We start from the raw sequence: 21722 nt of genomic DNA on the forward strand, positions 1-21722 counted from the left end.
TTTAAATAGATACTGTAGATAGATATATAGATTGATACTGTAGATAGATATATAGATAGATACTGTAGAAAGATAGATAGAGAGACACTGTAGATAGATAGATAGATAGATAGATAGATAGATAGATAGATAGATAGATAGATAGATAGATACAGTGCCTTGCGAAAGTATTCGGCCCCCTTGAACTTTGCAACCTTTTGCCACATTTCAGGCTTCAAACATAAAGATATAAAACTGTATTTTTTTGATTGATACTGTAGATAGATATATAGATTGATACTGTAGAAAGATAGATAGATAGACACTGTAGATAGATAGGTAGACACTGTAGATAGATAGATAGATAGATAGATAGATAGATAGATAGATAGATAGATAGATAGATAGATAGATAGATAGATAGATAGATAGACACTGTAGATAGATAGATAGATAAATAGATAGATAGATAGATAGATAGATAGATAGATAGATAGATAGATAGATAGATAGATAGATACTGTAGATAGATAGATAGATAGATAGATAGATAGATAGATAGATAGATAGATAGATAGATAGATAGATACTGTAGATAGATAGATACTGTAGATAGATAGGTAGACACTGTAGATAGACACTGTAGATAGATAGATACTGTAGATAGATAGATACTGTAGATAAATAGATACTGTAGATAAATAGATACTGTAGGTAGATAGATACTGTAGATAGATCGATAGATATATAGATTGATGGATAGATCGGTAGGTAGACACTGTAGATAGATAGATACTGTAGATAGATAGGTAGACACTGTAGATAGACACTGTAGATAAATAGATAGATAGATAGATAGATAGATAGATAGATAGATCGATAGATACTGTAGATATATAAATACATACTGTAGATAGATATTTAAATAGATACTGTAGATGGATATATAGATTGATACTGTAGATAGATATATAGACAGATACTGTAGAAAGATATATAGATAGATACTGTAGATAGATAGGTAGACACTGTAGATAGATAGATAGACACTGTAGATAGATAGATAGATAGATAGATAGATAGATAGATAGATAGATAGATAGATAGATAGATAGATAGATAGATAGACACTGTAGATATATAGATACTGTAGATAGATAGATACTGTAGGTAGATAGGTAGACACTGTAGATAGATACTGTAGATAGATAGATAGATAGATAGATAGATAGATAGATAGATAGATAGATAGATAGATAGATAGATAGATAGATAGATAGATAGACACTGTAGATATATAGATACTGTAGATAGATAGATACTGTAGATAGATAGGTAGACACTGTAGGTAGACACTGTAGATAGATAGATGGTTGTGAGGTCTGGGGTCCGCTCACCAACCAAGACTTCACAAAATGGGACAAACACCAAATTGAGACTCTGCACGCAGAATTCTGCAAAAATATCCTCCGTGTACAACGTAGAACACCAAATAATGCATGCAGAGCAGAATTAGGCCGATACCCACTAATTATCAAAATCCAGAAAAGAGCCGTTAAATTCTACAACCACCTAAAAGGAAGTGATTCACAAACCTTCCATAACAAAGCCATCACCTACAGAGAGATGAACCTGGAGAAGAGTCCCCTAAGCAAGCTGGTCCTGGGGCTCTGTTCACAAACACAAACACACCCTACAGAGCCCCAGGACAACAGCACAATTAGACCCAACCAAATCATGAGAAAACAAAAAGATAATTACTTGACACATTGGAAAGAATTAACAAAAAAACAGAGCAAACTAGAATGCTATTTGGCCCTAAACAGAGAGTACACAGCGGCAGAATACCTGACCACTGTGACTGACCCAAAATTAAGGAAAGCTTTGACTATGTACAGACTCAGTGAGCATAGCCTTGCTATTGAGAAAGGCCGCCGTAGGCAGACATGGCTCTCAAGAGAAGACAGGCTATGTGCTCACTGCCCACAAAATGAGGTGGAAACTGAGCTGCACTTCCTAACCTCCTGCCCAATGTATGACCATATTAGAGAGACATATTTCCCTCAGATTGCACAGATCCACAAAGAATTCGAAAACAAATCCAAATTTGAAAAACTCCCATATCTACTGGGTGAAATTCCACAGTGTGCCATCACAGCAGCAAGATTTGTGACCTGTTGCCACGAGAAAAGGGCAACCAGTGAAGAACACACACCATTGTAAATACAACCCATATTTATGCTTATTTATTTTATCTTGTGTCCTTTAACCATTTGTACATTGTTAAAACACTGTATATATATATATAATATGACATTTGTAATGTCTTTACTGTTTTGAAACCTCTGTATGTGTAATGTTTACTGTTAATTTTTGTTGTTTTTCACTTTATATTTTCACTTTGTATGTTGTCTACCTCACTTGCTTTGGCAATGTTAACACATGTTTCCCATGCCAATAAAGCCCTTGAATTGAATTGAATTGAATTGAATACTGTAGATAAATAGATACTGTAGGTAGATAGGTAGACACTGTAGATAGATAGATACTGTAGATAGATAGATACTGTAGGTAGATAGGTAGACACTGTAGATAGATACTGTAGATAGATAGATACTGTAGATAGATCGATAGATCGATAGATAGATAGATAGATAGATAGATAGATAGATAGATCGGTAGGTAGACACTGTAGAGAGATAGATACTGTAGATAGATAGGTAGACACTGTAGATAGACTCTGTAGATAGACACTGTAGATAGATAGATAGATAGATAGATAGATAGATAGATAGATAGATCGATAGATACTGTAGATATATAAATACATACTGTAGATAGATATATAAATACATACTGTAGATAGATATATAAATAGATACTGTAGATAGATATATAGATTGATACTGTAGATAGATATATAGATAGATACTGTAGAAAGATAGATAGATAGACACTGTAGATAGATAGGTAGACACTGTAGATAGATAGATAGATAGATAGATAGATAGATAGATAGATAGATAGATAGATAGATAGATAGATAGATACAGTGCCTTGCGAAAGTATTCGGCCCCCTTGAACTTTGCAACCTTTTGCCACATTTCAGGCTTCAAACATAAAGATATAAAACTGTATTTTTTTGATTGATACTGTAGATAGATATATAGATTGATACTGTAGAAAGATAGATAGATAGACACTGTAGATAGATAGGTAGACACTGTAGATAGATAGATAGATAGATAGATAGATAGATAGATAGATAGATAGATAGATAGACACTGTAGATAGATAGATAGATAGATAGATAGATAGATAGATAGATAGATAGATAGATAGATAGATAGATAGATAGATAGATACTGTAGATAGATAGATACTGTAGATAGATAGGTAGACACTGTAGATAGATAGATACTGTAGATAAATAGATACTGTAGGTAGATAGGTAGACACTGTAGATAGATACTGTAGATAGATAGATACTGTAGATAGATCGATAGATATATAGATTGATGGATAGATCGGTAGGTAGACACTGTAGATAGATAGATACTGTAGATAGATAGGTAGACACTGTAGATAGACACTGTAGATAAATAGATAGATAGATAGATAGATAGATAGATAGATAGATAGATAGATAAATACATACTGTAGATAGATATTTAAATAGATACTGTAGATGGATATATAGATTGATACTGTAGATAGATATATAGACAGATACTGTAGAAAGATATATAGATAGATACTGTAGATAGATAGGTAGACACTGTAGATAGATAGATAGATAGATAGACACTGTAGATAGATAGATAGATAGATAGATAGATAGATAGATAGATACTGTAGATATATAAATACATACTGTAGATAGATATATAAATACATACTGTAGATAGATATATAAATACATACTGTAGATAGATATATAGACAGATACTGTAGAAAGATATATAGATAGATACTGTAGATAGATAGGTAGACACTGTAGATAGATAGATAGATAGATAGACACTGTAGATAGATAGATAGATAGATAGATAGATAGATAGATAGATAGATAGATAGATAGATAGATACTGTAGATAGATAGATACTGTAGATAGATAGGTAGACACTGTAGATAGATAGATACTGTAGATAAATAGATACTGTAGGTAGATAGGTAGACACTGTAGATAGATACTGTAGATAGATAGATACTGTAGATAGATCGATAGATATATAGATTGATGGATAGATCGGTAGGTAGACACTGTAGATAGATAGATACTGTAGATAGATAGGTAGACACTGTAGATAGACACTGTAGATAAATAGATAGATAGATAGATAGATAGATAGATAGATAGATAGATAGATAGATAAATACATACTGTAGATAGATATTTAAATAGATACTGTAGATGGATATATAGATTGATACTGTAGATAGATATATAGACAGATACTGTAGAAAGATATATAGATAGATACTGTAGATAGATAGGTAGACACTGTAGATAGATAGATAGATAGATAGACACTGTAGATAGATAGATAGATAGATAGATAGATAGATAGATAGATAGATACTGTAGATATATAAATACATACTGTAGATAGATATATAAATACATACTGTAGATAGATATATAAATACATACTGTAGATAGATATATAGACAGATACTGTAGAAAGATATATAGATAGATACTGTAGATAGATAGGTAGACACTGTAGATAGATAGATAGATAGATAGATAGACACTGTAGATAGATAGATAGATAGATAGATAGATAGATAGATAGATAGATAGATAGATAGATAGATAGATAGATAGATAGATAGATACTGTAGATATATAAATACATACTGTAGATAGATATATAAATACATACTGTAGAAAGATATATAGATAGATACTGTAGATAGATAGGTAGACACTGTAGATAGATAGATAGATAGACACTGTAGATAGATAGATAGATAGATAGATAGATAGATAGATAGATAGATAGATAGATAGATAGACACTGTAGATAGATAGATAGATAGACACTGTAGATAGATAGATAGATAGATAGATAGATAGATAGATAGATAGATAGATAGATAGATAGATAGATAGACACTGTAGATAGATAGATAGATAGACACTGTAGATAGATAGATAGATAGATAGATAGATAGATAGATAGATAGATAGATAGATAGATAGATAGATAGATAGATAGGTAGATAGGTAGGTAGGTAGGTAGGTAGGTAGGTAGGTAGGTAGGTAGGTAGGTAGGTAGGTAGACACTGTAGATAGATAGATACTGTAGATAGATAGGTAGACACTGTAGATAGATACTGTAGATAGATAGATACTGTAGATAAATAGATACTGTAGGTAGATAGGTAGACACTGTAGATAGATACTGTAGATAGATAGATACTGTAGATAGATCGATACTGTAGGTAGATAGGTAGACACTGTAGATAGATACTGTAGATAGATAGATAGATAGATAGATAGATAGATAGATAGATAGATAGATACTGTAGAAAGATATATAGATAGATACTGTAGAAAGATAGGACTTGGGCGTGTGTAGCTGCCTCATTTATTTATTTATTTATTAGTTATTTTACCAGGTAAGTTGACTGAGAACACAGTCTCATTTACAGCAACGACCTGGGGAATAGTTACAGGGGAGAGGAGGGGGATGAATGAGTGATGGTTTGAGGGCCTATACTAAACGCTGTTCCGTGGTGAAGGAAGTTTCTGATGAACTCCACCAACGGAGTGGAGCAGAGACCAGGCTTTGCGTAGTTGCGTGCCTTTACTTGTTTGCTGAAATCCATACTTTTTAAATAAACGTTAATCAAATACAACCACCGACTGTTTGCTCATTGCTGTTGCTCTAAGATGGCAACTCAGCGAAAATGTGCATGTGCCAATTGAATCTCAACAAGGAAACAGTCTGTGGTTGTATGGAATTCAGCAAACAAAGAATGGCAAGCAAATACAGAGGATAAACATAGGTACAAGGTAAGCATTTCATTTCATTATTATTCTTTTTTAAGTATTCACCTTGGGCAAATCGATGTAGTCAGAGCTAAATTCGGCAAAGCTTGTCTCTGCTCCACTCCGTTAGGTAGACTTCATCAGAACCTTCCTTCACACTGAAATGGAGTCTAGTCAGCTAGGATGTGTGTGGACTGTTTGTGCTGGTTTTGAACGGATTGATCCATTGATTTTAGCAATAGCCATTGAACTGAGCAGCTGAAAGCAGAATCAGGGACAGGGTAGATTTCATCAGGGGTGGTGGGTCTTGTTTCAATCAGCACTAGTTTGTTTGTGCCTCTATGAAGAGCAGGGAGTTCAGGGTTGAGTTAGACAGTCAGCTAGACATACAGTGTTCATCTTCCTCAGCAGTAAAGTGCAGGGTGTTGAGAGCTACGCTGTAATAACTGTGACAGCTAAATGGAGTCTTATTGAAGAATGTTCTGATTGGTCACTTGCCTCAGGCTTCTTTTGTCCACAAATGATCTGTTTATCTCACTTCACTGGGTGGGGGAGAACCAACCCCTCCTCCTTATTTACTTACTCCTCCTTCCTCACTTCCCCTCCTCTATCACTCTCTTCTATCATCCTCCTCGATCACCCTCCTCTATCATCCTCTTCTATTACCCTCCTCTATCAGTCTCTTCTATCATCCTCCTCGATCACCCTCCTCTATCACTCTCTTCTATCATCCTCCTCGATCACCCTCCTCTATCATCCTCTTCTATTACCCTCCTCTATCACCCTCTTCTATCATCCTCCTCTATCACCCTCTTCTATCATCCTCCTCTATCACCCTCTTCTATCACCCTCTTCTATCACCCTCTTCTATCATCCTCCTCGATAACCCTCCTCTATCATCCTCTTCTATTACCCTCCTCTATCATCCTCTTCTATTACCCTCCTCTATCACCCTCTTCTATCATCCTCCTCTATCACCCTCTTCTATCACCCTCCTCTATCACCCTCTTCTATCATCCTCCTCTATCATCCTCTATTACCCTCCTCTATCACCCTCCTCTATCACTCCCTCTTCTATCACCCTCCTCTATCACCCTCCTCTATCACTCCCTATTCTATCACCCTCCTCTTTCATCCTCCTCTATCACCCTCTTCTATCATCGTCCTCTATCACCCTCCTCTATCATCATCATCCTCTATCACCCTCCTCTATCACCCTCTTTCATCATCACCCTCCTCTATAATCCTCCTCTATCATCCTCCTCTATCACCCTCTTCTATCACCCTCCTCTATCACCCTCCTCTATCATCCTCCTCTATCATCTTCTTCTATCACCCTCCTCTATCACCCTCTTCTATCATCCTCCTCTATCATCCTCCTCTATCATCTTCTTCTATCACCCTCCTCTATCATCTTCTATCACCCTCTTCTATTACCCTCCTCTATCATCCTCCTCTATCATCTTCTTCTATTACTCTCCTCTATCACCCTCCTCTATCATCTTCTTCTATTACCCTCCTCTATCACCCTCCTCTATCACCCTCTTCTATCATCCTCCTCTATCACCCTCCTCTATCACCCTCTTCTATCACCCTCTTCTATCATCCTCCTCTATCACCCTCTTCTATCACCCTCCTCTATCACCCTCTTCTATCATCCTCCTCTATCACCCTCTTCTATCATCCTCCTCTATCACCCTCTTCTATCATCCTCCTCTATCACCCTCTTCTATCACCCTCTTCTATCATCCTCCTCTATCACCCTCTTCTATCATCCTCCTCTATCACCCTCCTCTTTCATCATCCCCTCTGATAGAAAGAAGAGGCTCATCTCTAATCTCAAATCAGTGGAGCTCTCTGACTAGACAGAAAGACTTCAGAGACATTCACATTGCTTTGTTTGTAAACACTGGAAAGCAGAGTATACCATTTACACTTTATAGACTGATTCATGGCACGGGAACTTGGGGTGGAGTTTACACAATTCGGTCATGTCATTCTGAGGGGAAGTGTTGAGATGTCTGAACTGAAAGAGACCTCTTGGACTGAAACAGTTACCACTTCCATACTATGACAAATGTAGTCCAAAGTTCAGAGTGGAAGTACAGTGCCCCCCCCCCACCCCCCATCAAAGACACTCCTCTCTTCTCCCAGTCCTTTGATGTTCCCACCATTTAATAAAGAGCCCAGTAAGTGGTGTGTAGAGTAGAGGACACTCTGGCACACCCCACCCCTACCCTGGACCAACCCTCCCTGACAGATCCCCAACCCACACACACTCCTGGAGACCGAGTAGCAGACCCCGCTAGGTCTTATCATGTGAGGGGGAGCTACAGAGGGCTGTCGTGTGACTCTGTAATTAGTATGTTGGTGGGCGGCTCACTGAGGATTGAGACGGCCAAGCAGTAGCCATGCTGAGGGAAGGTCTGAGTGGTAAACCAGATAGAGGACTGGTGCCTAACTTACCATGCCTTACCTCTGGGTATTATTTCACTTACTTAGGGACGAGATCACCCCTCTCTCTGTCTTTTCTCTTTTCGCTCTCATGTCTCTCCCTCTCTTCTCTCCCACCCCCCTCTTCTCATCTCTTCTCTTTCTCTCTCACCCCCTCTTCTCATCTCTTCTCACCCTCCTCTTCTCATCTCTTCTCACCCTCCTCTTCTCATCTCTTCTCACCCCCTCTTCTCATCTCTTCTCACCCTCCTCTTCTCATCTCTTCTCACCCCCCTCTTCTCATCTCTTCTCACCCCCTCTTCTCATCTCTTCTCACCCTCCTCTTCTCATCTCTTCTCACCCCCCTCTTCTCTCCTTCTCACCCCCTCTTCTCATCTATTCTCACCCCCCTCTTCTCTCCTTATCACCCCCTCTTCTCATCTCTTCTCACCCCCCTCTTCTCTCCTTCTCACCCCCCTCTTCTCATATCTTCTCAATTTCTCTCTAATGCCAGAACCCTCAGCTTTCTTGTACTTTTCTAGAACAAGGCTGACAGTGAAACAGTATAGAGGGGGTTTTCATTGATAAAGGAAGTTGTGATCAGTTTTAGAAGTCAATAAGTCTAATGATAATAGTATATTTTTTGTTCAAGGCAGGGTTTTTTGATATGCTGTGGTATTTCCCAGCGGGCTGCCAAGTCTGCTTTCAGAAACATGCTGTGAGTGAAAGCTGTCCCATCCGCCGTAGAGGACAGGTTTCACTATGATTCACACAGTGCTGAATGTATAGTCTGTTGAACACTATTACAGTCAGACCATTCAACCACTGACTGACGGGATTTGATTCAAAGGGGATCTTTAAGAACATTTTAAAGGGGGATCTTTACCCTGTAAAGTTAAAGGGTGGATTCACAAAAGGTCACGTGCGTTGTATGGGACTCAGAACGTGGTTCCAACCCCATTCCCTACCACAGCCCCCAACGAGGTCAGAGACTACGGTCCTTATGGAAGTCTTGACATTTCACACAAACAATGAACACCCAATAATAACCAGACACGTCATACTTTCAGCCGCTTTGACAATGCTCTTATTTCACTGCTTATGGTCTGGTTCTGAGTACAGAACGCCATTAAACAAACAAATATGTCTGGTTCTGTGAACAGAACACCACTAGAGAAACAAATATGTCTGGGTCTCTGTGTTAAAAGGTTTATCTATTGTGTTGATAAACCATAAAGAGGAGGAAGTGTGTGTTTTCATCAGGATTTATGACTTCTGTGGTCATCTCATTTCCCTTAATTCCACGTCAATATTATGTTTACGGATGACTCCTCTGATGATATGAACAGGAAGACCATTAGTTCAAATAGCAGCGGGAACTAGTTTGGGGGTGTGGGGCTGACCTTTTTTCAATGACGTGAGGGGGAGGGGGGTTCGGTCTTCAGACGGCTGTATCATTCCGCTAATACAGGACTAGTAAAGGCTCAGTGCACTGCTTTTGTGAGACTTTGTGAGACACCCTCAGCACCCCTACTTCCTGTGACTATGTTAGTTAAGTTTTAAACCAGACCATTAAAGACTATTTCAGTGGAGCTGAACACATCTTTATTGTTGTCTGTCTGTGCTCATTTAGATTGAGATGGTTAGTCCGCATGTTTGTACAGTGGGTTGGCCTGTCCGTCTGTCCCTCAGTCCCATCTATTGTTAAGTTAGAGACAGCATGGCTCTGCAATGGAGCATTTCCATAGTGCTGCACAGAGGTGACACTCTGCCCCACCAACATAGCCCAGCATCTGCCCCACCAACATAGCCCTGCATCTGCCCCACCAACATAGCCCTGCATCTGCCCCACCAACATAGCCCTGCATCTGCCCCACCAACATAGCCCAGCATCTGCCCCACCAACATAGCCCAGCATCTGCCCCACCAACATAGCCCAGCATCTGCCCCACCAACATAGCCCAGCATCTGCCCCACCAACATAGCCCAGCATCTGCCCCACCAACATAGCCCAGCATCTGCCCCACCAACATAGCCCAGCATCTGCCCCACCAACATAGCCCAGCATCTGCCCCACCAACATAGCCCAGCATCTGCCCCACCAACATAGCCCAGCATCTGCCCCACCAACATAGCCCAGCATCTGCCCCACCAACATAGCCCAGCATCTGCCCCACCAACATAGCCCAGCATCTGCCCCACCAACATAGCCCTGCATCTGCCCCACCAACATAGCCCAGCATCTGCCCCACCAACATAGATGTCCACAGTGTTGTGTGTGTGCGTATTTTAGTCTTTATACATGGCTGCGTTCAGTGCGTTGTTATGTCTGCCTGGGCTTTGATGTTCTCAAACCTCAAACTAAGTAGTGCTCATTTTGGGTAACTCTGGAGAGGCACAATCACTTCCAGATTGGGCCTCCTACTCTGTGTGATTGGCTGTTGTTGGTGCTATAATGGCAGGGAGTGTCAGTGACAGGAGTACTTCTGCCTGACCGTCAACCACTGGACATGGACCCTGGGCACTGGATATACACATAGGGTACACACACACATATGGAGAACACATCACAGGAGGTTGGTGGCGCTTTAATAGGGGAGGACTGGCTTGTGGTAATGACTGGAGCGGAATCAGTGGAATGAAATCAAATACATCATGGTTTCCATGGTTTCCATGTGTTTGATGCCATTCCATTCACTCCATTCCAGACATGAATATGAGCCTTCCTCCCCTCAGCAGCCTCATGTGGAACACATGTATTCACAAACACACCCTACTGGGCACACTACGTCATATCAATGTGGTTCATTGGGTAATATTTGGTGCTGACGTTGATCAATGAGATCAATCAATCAAAAAGACAGCCAAAAGTTAGTTGAATTTCCAATGTGTTGTTACCACTATGCTTTCAACCATCTAAAAGCACAACCAAATTCCAGTGGAAAAACCAATGTCACATTTTTGGTTTATTTATACAACAGATTGATGTGTTATCACTGTGCATCTGATAGCAGAACCAAATGACCAGGGTTGCAGTTGAGATTACATTACATTACAAGTACATGGTTATCAACTGTGAAGCCCTGCACAGACCTGCACAGACCTATGTATGCTATCTTGAAAATCCTCACTTTATGATTACAGTGCATAAGAAATGTATAGTTACAGTAAACTCGAAATGTGGCCATGGATGTGTTACTCATTTTAAGGTTGAGTTAGGGCTGCACAATTAATCAAATTCACATAAAATGATTAATATTGGCATGCGCAATACACATATCGCAAGAGATCCATATCACATGCAATATTTTAAAACGCCACTCAACCGTGTGTAAAACATTTTAAAACGCCACTCAACCGTGTGTAAAACATTTTAAAACGCCACTCAACCGTGTGTAAAACATTTTAAAACGCCACTCAACCGTGTGTAAAACATTTTAAAACGCCACTCAACCGTGTGTAAAACATTTTAAAACGCCACTCAACCGTGTGTAAAACATTTTAAAACGCCACTCAACCGTGTGTAAAACATTTTAAAACGCCACTCAACCGTGTGTAAAACATTTTAAAACGCCACTCAACCGTGTGTAAAACGCCACTCAACCGTGTGTAAAACATTTTAAAACGCCACTCAACCGTGTGTAAAACATTTTAAAACGCCACTCAACCGTGTGTAAAACATTTTAAAACGCCACTCAACCGTGTGTAAAACATTTTAAAACGCCACTCAACCGTGTGTAAAACATTTTAAAACGCCACTCAACCGTGTGTAAAACATTTTAAAACGCCACTCAACCGTGTGTAAAACATTTTAAAACGCCACTCAACCGTGTGTAAAACATTTTAAAACGCCACTCAACCGTGTGTAAAACATTTTAAAACGCCACTCGACCGTGTGTAAAACATTTTAAAACGCCACTCGACCGTGTGTAAAACATTTTAAAACGCCACTCAACCGTGTGTAAAACATTTTAAAACGCCACTCAACCGTGTGTAAAACATTTTAAAACGCCACTCAACCGTGTGTAAAACATTTTAAAACGCCACTCAACCGTGTGTAAAACATTTTAAAACGCCACTCAACCGTGTGTAAAACGCCACTCAACCGTGTGTAAAACATTTTAAAACGCCACTCAACCGTGTGTAAAACATTTTAAAACGCCACTCAACCGTGTGTAAAACATTTTAAAACGCCACTCAACCGTGTGTAAAACATTTTAAAACGCCACTCAACCGTGTGTAAAACATTTTAAAACGCCACTCAACCGTGTGTAAAACATTTTAAAACGCCACTCAAGGTATCTTTACTTTTACTTTACTTTTAAGGTATCTTTACTTTTTCCACCACTGCCAATAGCTGCCCTTCTTTGTGAGGCATTGGAAAACCTCCCTGGTCTTTGTGGTTGAATCTGTGTTTGAAATTCACTACTGGTTTGAAGGACCTTACAGATAATTATATGTGTGGGGTACAGAGATGAGGTAGTCATTCAAAAATCATGTTAAACACTATTATTGCACACAGAGTGGGTCCATGCAACTAATTATGTTACTTGTTTTGTACTCCTGAACTTATTTAGGCTTGTCATAACAAAGGGGTTGAATTCTTTTTGACGCAAGACATTTCAGCTTTTCATTTTTTATTAATTTCTAAAGAAAATAAACAAAATAAAATAGAATAAACATTATTCCACTTTGACAATATGGGGTATTGTGTGTAGACCAGTAAAATCTCAAATGTAGGCTGTAACACAACAACATGTGGAAGAAGTAAATGAGTGTAAATACTTTCTGAAGGCAGTATAACGTTCTACATAGCATCATTGATGATATATGGTTACATTTCATTTGCTCTGTTAAACCTGCGCTTTGGAATGAGTTTGATAGGAACAGTGAATCTATTTCATTTTTAAGTGGAGATCTCTCATCAATCATTCTCACGCACATTGGTAATAGTCAGTGACTAATATCATACCTAAACAGAGCTGTTAAAACCCTGGATAGGAGCCCAAAGTGTAGCTGTAGATGGATCAATTATTTTTTCTGATAGTGGTTATAACCTTGAAGATCTGACATTGTTTTAAAGGTACAAATTCAACATATTTTATACAACCTTTGTCTATGTTGAAATTTGGTTACCACGATGACATAATCCTGTGGTAGAAATTCCCCGTCAAAACAACAGTTTATAAGGATGACATTTTTCAAATCCAATGTATTTTCCATGTAGATTTCACATCACAATACGTTGACAATGTTGATTCAACCAGTTTGTGCCCAGTGGGACACATTCATAAGCACATCCACGCAAGCACACACACACACACACACACACACACACACACACACACACACACACACACACACACACACAGACACACACACACACACACACACACAGACACAGACACACACACACACACACACAGACACACACACACACACACACAGACACACACACACACACACACACACACACACACACACACACACACACACACACACACACACACACACACACACACACACACACACACAGACACACACACACACAGACACACACACACACACACAGACACACACACACACACACACACACACACACACACACTCACGCACATACATGCATACACACACATACAAATGTCCAAACAGCACCACTCTTATCCACAACAGCCTTCTACTTGTTGTTGTTGTTGTTGTTGTTGTTGTTTTACTGTCTCAGTCTTTTTATAGAACCTTAAACTTAATCATCCACTCTTAAAATGATTTCCATCCCTAGCTGACCTGTATCCATATATAGCACACAGCCAGTTCCAGGATCAAACAGAATGTAAATGTCTCAGGTCTCATTCTGACGACTTTCTGTGCCCCTTCAGCCAGCCCTTTCACTCTCACACAGTCAGGTGTGGGTAATTTTCCCCTCTATACCACTGCTCGCACACAAACCTGAGGGTGTGTGTATGAGTAATGCCTAGTACACCACAGCAAGGCTCTGGCTCAGTGTGGCGCTGGTACAGTGGATGGGTTAAGTCACATCTGTCGCCCCTCCTGCTCATCTGTGTACTTGCTTGTCTGTGTCTGCATCCCAGCCACTCAATGTGGGATTTCACAGGGGCGTCAGATAGCCTACACTGTATGCAGTACAGTGGGAACAGGGTCTGTAACGTAATGAACAGTACATGACATTACAACCATAGCAGTTTTCTGTACTTAACACAACGGCAATTCATGGGAACTTGCAACTGATTCACGTGTGAAATGAGTGTTTTATTAGTGCTATTTTATCTTTTATCTTAATTCATGACAATGTTACAAAACTACAAATTAACAACATGACTCTGATTTGGATTTTATCTCTCTTTTTTTTACCTTTATTTATACAGGTATGTCGATTAAGAACAATGTATTTTTAATAACCTACTTGAAAGCCCCAAACAAGACCATTCAATCCAAATGATTGTAGCTCATTCAACCTTGATATATAGCAGAGGGCCAAGATGATGAACAATGGAAAAGTGAGTGTGTTTAATGTATCAACGATGAAATAGAGATTAAAGACGTTACTCTCAAAGCACTCTGGCCGTGCTGCGAACAGGACCCCTAATTTCCGCTTCAAAAAACCTTCTTAGGTCTGTGAACACCAAAGAATACATTATGTGTAAAGTGTTTCATCAGCATAGGGAATGAAGAGGCAGAGACATGGGTCAAGGTGTAGCCTATTGGCCGTCGGGGGGGGAAGGTCATCATCCATCATTAATTCCCAGTGATGTCTCAAACACCATTACCTCTTATTGAACACCGGATTCCTGTTCAAACACAACCCCGCCAGATAAAAGGCAATATCAATATGCTAATATATGTCCTTTTAAGTGAAATTAGATTACTGAAGGATGAGCGCAGTGCGTTTGCCGTACTTTAAAAGGTTTAATATCTAATTGGAATTTTGTCTTTGATGTTATCGGAGACCAAAGATTTAGATACGAGTTAGATTGAAGTCTTGAGTTAATTCACCTTTCTGTGAGTGTGAGTGTGTGTGTGGGGGGGCGTATTTGTGTGCACTCGCTCCTATGCGTGTATCCCGTTACAACGACAGAAACAGAATTATGTCTAAGTTGTGTGCGTGTGTGTGTGTGGGGGGGTTTAATAGAGGGAGGGTGATAATAATTTGGTCTCTGTGAGTGTGTGTAGAAAAGGAACACACATAGAGAACCACTTCAAGGATGGCTAATTGCCTTTAGGAAGGCAAAGATGTAAATATTAAATTGTGTGGCTATAATGTTATGATGGTACATCACCATCAGACCTTGGAACAGAACCATTGAATTGAATTGAGAGAGGGAGAGAGAGAGAAAGAGAGGGGGAGAGAGAGAAAGAGAATGCTACGTAAAGAGAGAGAGAGAGTGAGAGCTTTGGCAATGTTAACATATGTTTCCCATGCCAATAATGCCCCTTCACTCCTGAATATACTGTAGACCCCACCCCTCCCTCTCTCTCTCAATTGAGTTTCAATTTAAGGGCTTTATTGGCATGGGAATCATATGTTAATATTGCCAAAGGAATGTAGATAATAAACAATAGTGAAATAAACATAAAACAATTTTAATTACTTAAAAATCATACAATGTGATTTTCTGGATTTTTGTACCTATGATAAAAAATTACAGACCTCTACATGCTTAGTGAGTAGGAAAACCTGCAAAATCGGCAGTGTGTCAAATACTTGTTCTCCCCACTGTAAGTGTCTTATATCGGCTGAAAGCTTAATTCTTGTTCATATAACTGCACTGTCCAATTTACAGTAGCTATTACTGTGAAAAAATGCCATGCTATTGTTTGAGGAGAGCTCCTAACAACAAAACACTTTTTTCAACGCGATAGTTTTGATAAATTCACCTTGAATTATCACCTAGTATATCCTATAGGACACAAAATTTGGTCAGACATGGCACACCGATGGCACACCGATGACGTGGGCGGTCTTCACTTGATCGACTCTAACTTTGTCAAACAAAGCTAGCTAGATAGCCAATGAGCTGGGCTTTACTGGAGTATTTACGGAAACCCTGTATCTGTCGCACAATGTAGCTGATAACCTTGTGCGACAGCATGCCTTTTCCTTTTGGACAAAAATTATAAGAATATTCAGAGTTATGAAGTTATGAAAACTGGTTGTTTTGCAAATGTTGAGCTTATAATATGGCTACTAATACTGGAAAAGCTAAATCAAAGTATACATATTTGACCATTTTCTTTCAGGATTGTTTTATATAAATGCAAATGTCTCCTTCACAATTTGCCCAAATGTACCTGGGTGACTTCACACTAAATGTCATGTAGTTCGCTCATACTTCAAGTTATCCGTCTGAAACTTTGCACATACACTGCCGCCATCTTGTGGACACCATCGGAATTACAACCAGAATGATGGTTAGAAGTGGGACCTTTCTGTTGCATTTCAAAAAGGTAGAAAAAAGGGGAAAAAAATGTTTTTTTTTTTCTTTGTATTTTCTTCTACCAGATCTATTGTATTACATTCTCCTACATTCAATTCACATTTCCACAAACTTCAAAGTGTTTCCTTTCAAATGTACCAAGAATATGCATATCCTTGCTTCAGGGCCTGAGCTACAGGCAGTTAGATTTGGGTATGTCATTTTAGGCGAAAATTGAAAAAAGGGGGCTATCCCTAAGAAGTTTTTAATGAGTCTGGAAGGAGAGTTTAGAGTCTAGCCAGACACCTAGGTATTTATAGTTGTCCATATATTCTAAATCAGAACCGTCCACAGTAGTGATGCAGGCGGGTGCGGGCAGCGATTGGTTGAAGAGAATGCATTTAGTTTTACTAGAATTTTAGAGCAGTTGGAGGCCACGGAAGGAGTGTTGTATGGCATTAAAGCTCGTTTGGAGGTTTGTTAACACAGCTTCCAAAGAATGGCACACTGAACTCTATCTGAGATGTAGTTAGTGAACCAGGCGAGGCAGTCATTAGAGATACCAAGGCTGTTGAGTCTGCCGAGAAGAATACGGTGATTGACAGAGTCGAAAGCCTTGGCCAGGTCGATGCAGACGGCTGCACAGGACTGTCTTTTATCGATGGCGGTTATGATATCGTTTAGGACCTTGAGCGTGGCTGAGATGCACCCGTGACCAGCTCGGAAACCAGATTGCATAACGGAGAAGGTACGGTGGGATTGGAAATGGTCGGTGATGTTTGTTCACTTGGCTTTCAAAGACTTTAGAAAGTCAGGGCAGGATGGATATAGGTCTGTAAAAGTTTGGGTCTAGAGTGTCTCCCCCTTTAAAGAGGGGGATGACCACGGCAGCTTTCCAATCTTTAGGGATCTCAGACGATACGAGAGGTTGAACGGACTAGTAGTAGGGGTTGCAACAATGGCAGTGGAAAATTTTAGGAAGAGAGGGTCCAGATGGTCTAGCCCAGCTGATTTATCAGAACATCAGCTGTCTGGATTTGGGCGAAGGAGAAGCGGGGGGCTTGGGCCAGTTTCTGTGTGTGTTTTTTGCCAATTTTAACCGCACACTTGTTGTTTGTGTACATGGATTTTATAATATTGTATGTTTGTGCCCCAACACCACTTTCCATCAATTTGTATTGCCGACCCTCATGCCATTGAGTCAAAAGCTTTTTTGAAATCGACAAAGCATGAGAAGACTTAGCCTTTGTTTTGGTTTGTTTTGGTTGTTTGTCAATTAGGGTGTACAGGGTGAATATGTTCTCTATCATATGGCAATTTGGTAAAAAGCCAATTTGACATTTGCTCAGTACATTGTTTTCACTGAGGAAATGTACAAGTCTGCTGTTAATGGCAATGCAGCGGATTTTCCCAAGGTTGCTGTTGACGCATATCCCACGGTAGTTATTGCGATACCTCTCTCTTTCTCAGCTCTGATGTTGTGTTGCTGTGTGTTTGGAACATTACAAGTAGTGGTAGTATTTTGTTTTAGTTCTCCCACATCATACTGATGTGAACCTGTGTTAAGAGGTTTAGATGTGATGTGTGGGGATAGGGGTAATGTTGAAAGTGTTTGTTTTAGTTCTCCCACATCATACTGATGTGAACCTGTGTTAAGAGGTTTAGATGTGATGTAATCAGGTAATGTTGAAAGTGGGTTTTAGTAATGTGTGTCGGCGCGCATGGAAGGACTGCCTTAAAGTGATAAGGCATTCACTTTATAAAACAGCAGGGGGCCAATGTGAAGCCGGCCAGGCGAGCCTCATCCTCTCCCTGTTGTGCTGCTGCTGGAGTCTTCAGAGCAGCAGAGAGAAACAGAACTTTTCTGAAGTATGTACATACACATGAAAATCAATGCCTCAGCCAAACTTTCAAACACATACACACACTGACAACATATGAAAGGCTCTGCTATTGGAACTGTGTCCAAGAACGGGTGAATACCTCCAACATGGTAACCACTGTGACATATCATATGTCACACAGCATGCTGTTGGCATTAGAAATAACTGGATTTCACCTAAGTTATTGAAAGCCATTTGTAAACAGAAACATGAAAGCAAACAAGCTCTCACGCAGCCTCCCTTGATCATCAAAGTCCTATCGATCAAATGTACCCCCACACCCTCCAACCGTCCCCGAATCCCCAGCCAACCCAATGGGAGCAAATGTATTCTGCTTCCAAAGCACATCTGTTTGTTCCAAGCCATGCTTAAAATTATGTCTGTCTGTCTGTCTCTCTCTCTCTGTCTGTCTCCCCCTCACTCTCTGTTGCAGTCCAACAAAGTTTCAGTGGTCCAACAGTCTCACGGGATGCACCCCCTGACGTCCCTGCTGCCCTACAGCAACGACCACTTCAACCCCAGCCCCCCTCACCTGCCCACAGACATGAGTCAGAAAGGTAGGTCAACCTATCATCTCCCTCATCCTAACACACACCAGCCAGGCCAGTGGGAAAGCCTTCTCCTGTCAGTCACCACAGCAGAGTAGTACAATCATCCTCTAGCCTTCTCCTGTCAGTCACCACAGCAGTGTAGTACAATCATCCTCTAGCCTTCTCCTGTCAGTCACCACAGCAGAGTAGTACAATCATCCTCTAGCCTTCTCCTGTCAGTCACCACAGCAGAGTAGTACAATCATCCTCTAGCCTTCTCCTGTCAGTCACCACAGCAGAGTAGTACAATCATCCTCTAGACTTCTCCTGTCAGTCACCACAGCAGAGTAGTACAATCATCCTCTAGCCTTCTCCTGTCAGTCACCACAGCAGAGTAGTACAATCATCCTCTAGACTTCTCCTGTCAGTCACCACAGCAGAGTAGTACAATCATCCTCTAGCCTTCTTCTGTCAGTCACCACAGCAGAGTAGTACAATCATCCTCTAGCCTTCTCCTGTCAGTCACCACAGCAATCATCCTCTAGCCTTCTCCTGTCAGTCACCACAGCAGAGTAGTACAATCATCCTCTAGCCTTCTCCTGTCAGTCACCACAGCAATCATCCTCTAGACTTCTCCTGTCAGTCACCACAGCAGAGTAGTACAATCATCCTCTAGCCTTCTCCTGTCAGTCACCACAGCAGAGTAGTACAGTCATCCTCTAACCTTCTCCTGTCAGTCACCGCAGCAGAGTAGTACAATCATCCTCTAACTTTCTCCTGTCAGTCACCACAGCAGAGTAGTACAATCATCCTCTAGCCTTCTCCTGTCAGTCACCACAGCAGAGTAGTACAATCATCCTCTAGCCTTCTCCTGTCAGTCACCACAGCAGTGTAGTACAATCATCCTCTAGCCTTCTCCTGTCAGTCACCACAGCAGAGTAGTACAATCATCCTCTAGACTTCTCCTGTCAGTCACCACAGCAGAGTAGTATAATCATCCTCTAGCCTTCTCCTGTCAGTCACCACAGCAGAGTAGTATAATCATCCTCTAGCCTTCTCCTGTCAGTCACCACAGCAGAGTAGTACAATCATCCTCTAGCCTTCTCCTGTCAGTCACCACAGCAGAGTAGTACAATCATCCTCTAGCCTTCTCCTGTCAGTCACCACAGCAGAGTAGCACAATCATCCTCTAGCCTTATCCTGTCAGTCAACACAGCAGAGTAGTACAATCATCCTCTAGCCTTCTCCTGTCAGTCACCACAGCAGAGTAGTACAATCATCCTCTAACCTTCTCCTGTCAGTCACTACAGCAGAGTAGTACAATCATCCTCTAGCCTTCACCTGAACAAACGTGAAGTGGTACTTCCTGCTTAATTTTAACACTGATTCCTGAGCTGCAGCAGTGGAGCCGTGTGGAGCCGAGCAGCAGCTGCAGCCCAGAGACAGGATCTGCATCCCAAATGGCACCCTATTCCCGGTATAGTGCACTACTTAACACCAGAGCCCTATGCGCCCTGGCCAAAAGTAGTGCACTATGTAGGGAAAAGGGTGCCATTTGGAATGCCGGCTAGAGACAAGCCCTTCCTTCCAGGGAGCCTCCGGCTGTCCCACCACCGCACTTGAAGTGGTCGCATCCCCAAGAGGGGCTGCCTGCCACACACACACACACACACACACACACACACACACACACACAGAGAGCTGGAAGCAATTAGGGTGACAATCACACAGGGCCATCCACAAGGTTCTGCTTAGGACGCTCTCACATTCGCTCGCACACTTGGCTCACATAGTCCCTCAGAGACTTACACACCACTCTCCTCAACATCTCCTCACATGAGCTTTTAACCCACATTTTAACCCAAACACAGCTTTAAAAAACGAGCTGATGAAAATGCCCTCCTGTAGTGATCTGATGAAGACTGACCTGGGCTGAATAGCGATCAGTGTTGGAGTGTGGCCAAGACTGTGTCTGTCTGTCAGTACTACTGCCTGTGGTCAGAGAAAGGCCCCAACCTTTCTCTGACCACTCAGACAGGGGCAGGGGAAGAGAGTGAAGGCCCCTCTCACAGAACAGTGCAGGGTAGCAGGCATCAGCCCAGACAATCTCTCTGTCTCCAGCTGGGAATCCCCCTGCTCTGCCACTCCTTGTCTAGACTGGGGCTGGGCAGTGTAGTAGCTAAGTAACATGACAATGCCCAGGGGTGATGTGAGGGTTGATGCCAGTGACTCACCCCATAATGAGAGGTCTAGACCTCCCTGTACACACCTGATACCTCCTAGTCCTTACCCCTTTCTCACACCCTCTCACCTCACCCCCTTAGCTCACACATAATCACATCACACCCCTCTTACCTGACACCTTACACTGCAGGACTACTGCAGGAAGCTCACATTTCACATCATACCTCATAATGCAGTGTACAGAGACTACAGCTGACAGAGTGTGAGTTTCCAGCAGCT

The 21722-nt window shown here is 41.0% G+C and overlaps 1 protein-coding gene across 6 annotated transcripts in view; it reads left to right on the top strand.

The window, feature by feature from the left end:
- The window catches only part of LOC139418039 (transcription factor 7-like 2), a 73955-nt gene that overhangs the window by 28634 nt on the left and 23599 nt on the right, over window positions 1-21722 (top strand). For all 6 annotated transcript variants that reach the window (XM_071167146.1, XM_071167140.1, XM_071167142.1 and 3 more), the window contains exon 4: window positions 19163-19286. In XM_071167146.1, the coding sequence (XP_071023247.1) occupies window positions 19163-19286 (124 nt within the window). The remainder of the gene's footprint in view (window positions 1-19162; window positions 19287-21722) is intronic.

The sequence above is a fragment of the Oncorhynchus clarkii genome, chromosome 10 (genome assembly GCF_045791955.1).
Source record: "Oncorhynchus clarkii lewisi isolate Uvic-CL-2024 chromosome 10, UVic_Ocla_1.0, whole genome shotgun sequence".
Taxonomy (NCBI): Eukaryota; Metazoa; Chordata; class Actinopteri; order Salmoniformes; family Salmonidae; genus Oncorhynchus; species Oncorhynchus clarkii.